We start from the raw sequence: 9,397 nt of genomic DNA on the forward strand, positions 1-9,397 counted from the left end.
CCATTTTACTGCATCACAATTAATGATAAATGATTCAAATTTCGAGATTTATTTGTTTATTTCTTTCTTCATTGTTACAGATCTACTACAACAAAATCAAATACTTACATTATCACACAACTTCCTAAATTCTGTTTTTCTTCCATACTTGAAGCAAAATTTAAATGCTGAAAATAGAAGAAAAAATCATAATTCAAAAGTGTTTTCAGGATGTTTTAAAATTTATTCAGTCTTTATTTACTTCTTAGAAATTCTTACCAAATTTGAAGGGTGAATTATGCCATAAAATTGATGAGCCCAAATTTAGTACTGGGTTAAATTCCAAACTGATTCTTTTAAGCTCCCCTAGTGGTCAGAAAGAATAACATAAAAGAAAATCTTAAATAATCAACGTTTTCCAATTATACAGATATTAGTTTTCCCCTAAAATAACCCAGTTCAACAATATAGCCAAGGAGGGGGAAATCACCTGTCAGAGAACAAGAATGTGTTCATAGTACACAAATGCCCCATCCGCACTATAATTTTCTATGTTCAATGGACCGTGAAAATGGGGGGGAATTTCTGATTTGACATTAAAATTAAAAAGATCATATCATTAGGAACATGTGTACTAAGTTTCAGGTTGATTGGACTTCAACTTCATCAAAAACTACCTCGACCAAAAACTTTAACCTGAAGCGGAACGAATGGACCCACAGACCAGAAAACATAATGCCCATAAATGGGGCATAAAAATACTCACCAACTCCATTTCAGTTTGAATGCTTAAGTTGTAACATTTCCTTAGTCTAATTATTTTGTGATAAAATTGTCTAACTTTAATGAAGATATTGCAGATTTTATTCTATACAACATTCATACAATATAGATATCATGGTAAACCTATGATTGGTAACTAAGTTAAACATTTATTCAATAACAAATTTGGTGAAAAACAGTGTTTCCAATGTTTTGTTCTCATAAAAGGACATATTTGAAAAGTTGATCTAGATTTGTTATAATGTGGTGACTATACCTTGTTGAGCTATATCCTGATAAAGTCTTTCTACTCTTGAATTGTTTCTAAGAAGATCAAGACACTGTCTGTAGGATTCCCACAGGAATTTGACCCATGGTGTCAGGATTGCTCTATCTGTTCTGTCCTGGGTGTCTTCTCCACTGACTACTTTCAACAACAGACTGAAAGAATAAAATTAAGTCTTTAATGTACACGACCCACAAACATCATATAAAATGTATGTTATCATATTAGAAAGGCTTTTTTTGAAATGTAGAAATTTAGTTAAAAGTATAAATCCTTTTAGAGTAGACTAGTCTGACAAATAACCAATCTATCTGTCTAAAGGACTAGGCTATTAAGTACTTCAAAAGGAGAGAAGTATACTTTACTGAACATTGACTTTATGGTTTAGCTAGCAAGCAAACTAACCAAAGATATTACATTTAGCTACACTCATTAAAATGGGCTCTATATTTATAATAGTAATACATTTTTCCTTAAAAGACAAATTTTTTGATTGAGTTAAGTCTGCCAATTGATATTTTATCGTATGTTTTTCTATGTTGTGATGTTATGCTATTGTTTCAGAAAAAGGGAGAAGGTTTGGATCCATTACGTTTAATCCCGCTGCAAATGTTTGCACCTGTCCTAAGTCAGGAATCTGATGTACAGTAGTTGTCGTTTGTTTATGTAATATATACGTGTTTCTCGTTTCTCGTTTTGTTTATATAGATTAGACCGTTGGTTTTCCCATTTGAATGGTTTACACTAGTAATTTTGGGGCCCTTTATAGCTTGTTGTTCTGTGTGATCCAAGGCTCCGTGTTGAAGGCTGTACTTTAACCTATAATGGTTTAATTTTTAAATTGTTATTTGGAAGGAGAGTTGTCTCATTGGCACTCACACCACATCTTCCTATATCTAAATTCAATTAAAACAATTGATTGTTTAGTACTTTTAAAAAGCAGAAGAGTAATTTATACCTTTCAGGTGTGTCTGGTTGTTCTAAGTCATCAATATCTACAACAACTTGATGAGATTCCTGTCTTGCTTCCTCTGTTTTAAACTCTGCTAGATTGATGTATTTCCTAACTACATCTTCCAAGGATTTAATGTTTACCTAAATAATATCAATTATTAGTTTGTAAAATTATACTAGTAAAAGTGTAATGGTAATTATATGCCACATGTATTACAAAAATGTAACTCGAAGGACACTAGACATTAAAAGTTTTATAAGGCTAAGATATAATTCATAAATGAAAACTCTGATTAGGAATTTTGCAGTTTTAGAAATATAATTTTTAACAAAATGGTCATGTGATTTGTATAACTTTAAAAATGAAATATGCAAGTTTATATTCATACAATGTAATGACTTGCATGACTTGAATACAAATATAACCTCTTTTTTACTAAATCCAATGGATGTTGAATGTGTATTGATTGATAATTTAGTCTTGGATACAAGATTTTGTTATAAGTTCTTATTGGCTATGAACTAGGTATCAGTAGTTGTAAGTATTCACTAATCTGTGCTTAGTGTCTTTTGATTGTTGGAATGTACAAGTACCAGGCCACATCCACTCAGTTTTTGTTAGAAGTATTTGTATCCATCTAATGTCGAGTCAAGCCTTTTTCAATTGATCTGTTGACTTATAATTGTTACTTTATGTGTCATTTGATATCTTTATGGAGAGTTATTTCATTTGAAATCATACCACATCCTATTTATATGAAATACCACCTTAAAAATTTAAAGGCAATCGTTATGGATTTCTACCTGCTGACATATATTTTTATACTGGTAAAGACCCTCTTTGGCAATATGACTCTTCCGTAACTCCACACATAACTGGAGATACTTCTCCATGATGGGCTCGTGTATTTTCTGCCATGTTCGATGCTTTTTACTTTTGATGACATCATAAAGTGCATCCAAGGCTCTCTGCTTTTTTCCAACATCTATAAACTCTGAAAATAAATTAAGTGTGACTGTAGTACAGAAAATAACAGGATAAGTCAAATTCAGTTTAGAGATAATTGGTTCTTTGATTTAACATTTTTTTTTTAAATAATTTCTATATTTTCTTTGTCATATTAAACTGATTATCCTTGGAACATTAATTTGTTCTTGCAATCCTCAGGAAATTGTGGTACCCTCAACTCCAGCAATTTTTTATGTGTATAAAGTACAACCATTTTTGTCTATTCATGAACCTTAAAAAAAATGCCTTTATAATTTTCATTCAGAAAATACAATAACCATCTTTTACAATTACATTTTAAATCAACTTTAGACTGTCTGAACATGTTAAAATGTATATTTTTTGGTTGTCATGTAAACTGCTATTTCTAGTAACCCGAACTGCTTTTCTCATTTTTTTGTCATTTCCCGGGTCTGACTAGACCTCATTCCAGATTTCACGACACAATTATTTGACTTTCACGTTTCACTCTTATAAAAAATCGGCAATACTGCTTCACGCTTAGACCTAGTCCAAATAATTATGACGTCTGGCAAGGCAATTTCTGGGACGCCTTCCTACGACATCATAACGCTGAAGCCATTTTTTACCAACAAAAGGTCACTTCCAGTGAAAGTAAAATTTAAAATCCGTTAAAATTTGACAGACCCAAATTTCCTTACAATGTAAATCAACCATTCCGGAAATCAGATGCATTAAAACATACTGGATTTTAAATATCATATGCACCGGAATTGACGTTTCGTGGTAATTGTGGGAAATCATTTCCAAACAAAATAAATATTCCCCCACTTCAAATGGAATCGTATCTTATTTAATCCTTTCTTTTGGATATTTCTGGAAATATTTTACACCAATAAGCACAAAAAAGGTAGGACTTTGAAACTACGTACAAATTTCTAAAAATTTCGAACCGGCAATGTTTCTTGTCAAAATAAGGTGCCAAAGTCCCCCCCCCCCAAAAAAATTGGCTCTCAAACTCCTGACGTAAAAAATGGCTTCACTAGCTTAGACCCCAATGAGACCCACATAAGTGAAGCGGGAAAAATAATAAACTGAGAAGTAATCATATTTCATTATTTGTTAAAAACTTTTTATTTTGTTTTCTTGTTATATTAATCAATAGTTCACACGACCTTACAAGACCCTAAATGCAGACACAGTAGGTAAACAGACTCGTAGTCGACGACATATGGCAATCATAATTTATAATTATTCAGCGCAATTATTGAATCAAGTGAAGAAGAGGATTTGTTAAAGAGTTAGTACCATTAGCTCTTTTCAGAGCATTCTCTGGTCTTTGGAAATATGTTGGCATCTTTTCAGTTTATGTGCATAATGTATTAAACCGATAAAAAAATTCTTCGGTCGCACTTCAATGTGTCTTCCCGGCCATGTGGAGTACAAAATGGCCGACTCATTAGATAAAGGGCATGATAAAAATAAAAAGAGATCATGGTACGTTTCTTCTATAAAACTTTGACGGAAAAATAAAAACCCCGTATGTAAATCCGTATTTTTAATTTAATTTCTTCATTTATTTATTGAATATTTATTGAAGAAATAATTTTGCCGAACAATCAATTACACTTCAAAGAGGTTAAAATTGAGAATTGAAATTATGAAGGTGTCAAAGAGAGTAAAACAACAACCCGACCATAGAAAAAACAACAGCAGAAGGTCACCAACAGGTCTTCAATGTAGCGAGAAATTCCAGCACCCCGAGAGGCGTTCTTCAGCTGGCCCCTTTACAAACATATACTAGTTGATCAAAAAATGAGTTGGAAACCTTTTGTCTATTTAACTCCACATTATTTCTTCCGGCAGTTGCTTGATCAGGAAGCCCTTCGTTTTTAATTTACCAAAGTTATATCAGTCATTTTTTCAAGCGGCATAATTAAAACATATACGGTCTAGGACGAACTGGACCATATATGTATTTGAACCTTATGGGTTAGTTTTAGACAAACATTTATCATTTTTTTAATTGAATTTACCAGAGACATATAATACATTATTATATGTCTCTGAATTTACCAAGGATTTTTATAGAAAGACTTACTTACTATACAAATCCTTGAATTTACAAATTAATATTATTACAATTAGATGAATAAAGCAAAATATATCCGCCGGTAGGTTTGCACTCAGTCCGTCTATCTGTCTTACAATTAGATGAATAAAGCAAAATATATCCGCCGGTAGGATTGCACTCAGTCCGTCTGTCTGTCCGTTCTTCCTGGTTCTTTATAAGTCCTGCTAATCAGTTTTACTTACAGAGGGGGCGTTATTTTTTAAGATATATAGATTTGATATTTAGTACATATAGTTCTATAATGACTAGTTATTACAGATCAAGTTTACCGTGATTTTGTTCCGTCAAAGTAGAAGAGAGAATTGTCTTTACATCTTATTCCTTCTAGATCCACAGAAAATTTGAAAGATAGGTTCCAATGCTGATCTTTTAAAGTTGCTGGAGACTATTTTGCATACAATTATAAAATAAAGGAAATGGTGGATGATTGCCGGCAATGTGACGTGACTACTTTTCAACATTGGATTTTGAAATACTTTTGTTTTCCATAAGTTTTATATAGTACTGGTTTCAGAAGTGAGGAGAAAAATCGTTGTTTCATTCGAAGATTAGAAAAAAAAATCCATTGCGCTTTCAAGACACCACATCTTCCTATATCTAGTTCCATATTCCTGCATGTTTGTCAATGAACTTCAAACAACATGCTAACACAGTAAATTTTTGAAACTTCTGTGCCTAAGAAACTAAATAATTCACAGAACGGGTTTAAGAAATAAACATCACCCATTACGTGTAATTAAGAAGTCCACCAAAAAAAAGACCCTGACGAGAACACCAATCACCTGACGTGTACTAAAACGATACAGGATTATAATATGCTTTTGACTTGTGACAGTCACATTAATAATTTGGTTTTGCAAATTATTATTTTTAGTACTCATCACTTCCCGTACCATGAGCAGCAAAGCAACTGAACAACAAAATTACAAATAAAATGTAAAAAACTGTTCGTAAATGGCTTGACTTGAGGGGAGTACTTAGCATCCATCCAATCAGCATCCCGTGAAAATTAATGTCCTTTAATCACCATATCAAAAAAAAGTTTGGTATGATTGCCAATGAGACGATGCTCTATACAAGAGACAAAATGACAGAATTAAAAACTATAGGTCGCTGTACGACCTTCAACAATGAGCAAAACCCATACCGTATAGTCAGCTAAGAAATGACAAATGTAGAACAATTCAAACGAGAAAAATAACGGCCTAATTCATGCACCAAAAATGAACGAAGAACAAATATGTATAACACATCAAAAAACGACAACACCTGAACAACAGGCTTCTGACAAAGGACAGACTCGTATACAAACATAATGTGGCGGGGTTAAATCAGAGTTCATTTCTCTAAAATTAGTTTTTAAAGAAAACAAACATTATTACATAAACGTACATTTAATTTAACGTGCAATATAACCAGTGAGAGAAAACATTGTAAAACTTCACAGATATATATGTTCCAGACCATATGCGTATGTAAAATTGAGAATGGAAATGGGGAATGTGTCAAAGAGACAACAACCCGACCATATAAGTTGATACAAATGTTTATTAAAGATTACCTTGTCTGAAATCTTAGATTAATTCAAAAAGTTCGCCGATTGTCAGTGGAATTAAAACTGAAAATTCCAACTACTAAGGCCGTGTTCACATTGACCTAAATTAGGTGTTGTGTTAGTGTAACTCACACGTAAACTAAACACAATTGCGTTCCCATTGATAAAACTAAATGTTTACATGTAGTTTAAATCATGTTTTATCTACACACAGTCGATAGTCAATGTAGGCCTTGTTTAGGTTAAGTGTACACAAAACTAGGCATTAAGGACATTAGTTGTATCGTGTATATATTTAAGGAGGAAACTATTTTTGAGTAAAATTGATATTTTTGATAATTATTAGTATAGTTCTTTACAGAAATTGTTGTCTTAATTTTACAGATATTTTTTTTGTTAAATTTTTTTAACGTACTTTATTAACCCCTGATCAAGACTCTAAGCAGCATCATTGCCGAACCCATAATTGACTTTCGGGGGGGGGGGGGGGGTGCTATTATAGTTGAAAACAAAACATAAAGGCAGGGGAGTGGGGTGGTGATGGGCCGTGGATTTGTTTTAAAAAAAAATGTTTCCAGTTTTTGGCCATGATTTTTTTTTTTGTTTCTTTCCCCCTCAGTTGCCACTTTATACAATGCTAAATTTGATTTCGACTTGTCATCAAATTTTTTCGTGAAAAGATCTATAGCCCACGCCCCCTACCCCTCGACCCCCCCCCCCCCCCCCCCCGCTCCCCCTCCAAAAAAATGAAATAAATAGTTGCTGCCTAATTCATTTGAAAAGGTCTTCCCGAATCGACTTGACGTACACAGAAATATTCGCGACTGGTCTTTTCTCAAACAACGATTCACGCATAAATGCATGACTAAAAAAAGTGTGAGGTAAATGATATGTTTGTCTAACCTTGTCTAGTATCTCAGATCCATAAAATAACACTTGAAATAAAATAAAAACGTTACCCTATTCCTTAACCAAATACTCCTTGGAGAAGAAATACCATTTGAAACAAACAGAAAAGATAAAAATGTAGTGATCCCTAATATCTTTTTTTCGGCTGTAGCGGCACGCTGCTGCAGCTAACGTTTTTTGATGCGTAATCGAGACATCACTAGTTTATTCAAACTACTACAAATTATAAAAATGGCTTTCATAAAGTAGCAACATCTTAACTCAAAAAAGGGGGACAGTTATTTTTTTTATCTGAGTCAGATTTTTTTTCCGCGCGTACGTTTTTATTCCGGTTTTTGTTCGATGCTGGTGAACAAATACTTTTTTCAGTATTAACCACTATAATGTATGGGGAAACTCTTGATTCAGAATATTTTTTTTATCATCTGTATGAACAGATTTTTTTTTTTTATCAAATTGGGGATCGGAATATTTCCATCCCCCCTCTTGAAGTCAAATGATCGTTCTCTAACCGCTAGAAAAAATGTCCGAAAACTTTGAATTCAGTTCTCCTTATTTAACATTTAAATGACATATAGTTTACAAGTGTGAACAAATCTTATGTACAGGTAGCTAAACAAGGTGTATAGATGTGAACAAATGTAATGTAAAACCAGTGTATATTACGGTAAACTAATTGTAAACATGTTTACTGTACACGGCGTTTGGTGTGAACACGGCCTAAGAAAAGTTACATTAATTTAATATGTTAATCTCCTATATGTAATGTGGAAAGAATTTATTTTTATATATTTAAAATTTAACTAAAAAATGCAAATGGAAAGGAATCTGCGTGAAGGGATATATAAATGTATAAAAAAAATCTGATGTTCCTTATGGGCTAGAGTGCTTAACATGTAATTGCATCCCCTTACTTAATATTTCATGCATTTAATATCAAGAAATAAATTGGGAAAGTATATCAAATAAAACATGCAAGTTATACATTATTTACACTAGGGACTAAAACTGGATCATGAATGAATTTGGACCATATTGGTTTATTTCAACAGACAAACATTTATAAAAATCTCTTATCTAATTTACCAATTAAAATTATTACAATAAGGTGAAAAACATAAAAATATATCACCATCCCTCTTTAATACTCGAGACAGAACCTAACAACAACTGGTATTATTACAGTAAAAAAGCTACCTGGTCCATTCTTTGCGTTAGTTTTCGACACATTTTTATGATATTTTCTCATTGTATTTTCAATGGACTTATTTAATAGTTTTTGTCCAGTATCTTTGGCGGACTTTGTAGTGAAGATCCTAAACATTCTAAACTCGTTTCTTCCAACATTATGTTTTCTCAATCTGATATATAATAATTACTGGCAAACTAAATAAATCAACGTGACTTTTTTAAATAGTTAATATATTAAGTTTTTATTTCATTTACAAGAAAATGTTTGCGGCAATCCCCATAATGTAGTGAAATGAACCGTGAGCAACTTGTTGGAAAATTAATCTTGGTAACCCATATGGTATCAGACTCAAACAGAAAAAAAATCTGCCTTACAGTCAAGACCTCTTTTAAAATTTATATTCAAATGATATTTAATTTGAACTTCGGAAACACGATATTCTTGCTTATGATACCAACATTTTCAACCCGTATCTACTTGATTCCTTTTACGCATCTTCCCAATCGTTCATTTAACGGCGATATTTGAAGTGAAATAGAGCAAGAAAAAGAAAAAAGGATCTTTCAAATTTAAAATATCCCAGTATTAGATAATTAGAAAAAAGATATATGAAATCGTTTATGACCCTCAATTTTTCTCAGTTAGAACATTATTAC

At 32.3% G+C, this 9,397-nt stretch overlaps 1 protein-coding gene across 1 annotated transcript in view; it reads right to left on the reverse strand.

The window, feature by feature from the left end:
• Positions 1 to 4,415, reverse strand: part of LOC134716186 (eukaryotic translation initiation factor 3 subunit A-like) — a 31,852-nt gene extending 27,437 nt beyond the window's left edge. Inside the window, exons 1-5 of the mRNA XM_063579016.1 lie at positions 4,260 to 4,415; positions 2,786 to 2,976; positions 1,986 to 2,122; positions 1,019 to 1,182; positions 109 to 167 (exon numbers count right to left, since the gene is read on the reverse strand). Of these exons, the coding sequence (XP_063435086.1) occupies positions 109 to 167; positions 1,019 to 1,182; positions 1,986 to 2,122; positions 2,786 to 2,976; positions 4,260 to 4,308 (600 nt within the window). The 5' untranslated portion in view covers positions 4,309 to 4,415. The remainder of the gene's footprint in view (positions 1 to 108; positions 168 to 1,018; positions 1,183 to 1,985; positions 2,123 to 2,785; positions 2,977 to 4,259) is intronic.
• Positions 4,416 to 9,397: the final 4,982 nt, after the last annotated feature.

This window comes from Mytilus trossulus, chromosome 4 (genome assembly GCF_036588685.1).
Source record: "Mytilus trossulus isolate FHL-02 chromosome 4, PNRI_Mtr1.1.1.hap1, whole genome shotgun sequence".
In the NCBI taxonomy this organism is placed as follows: Eukaryota; Metazoa; Mollusca; class Bivalvia; order Mytilida; family Mytilidae; genus Mytilus; species Mytilus trossulus.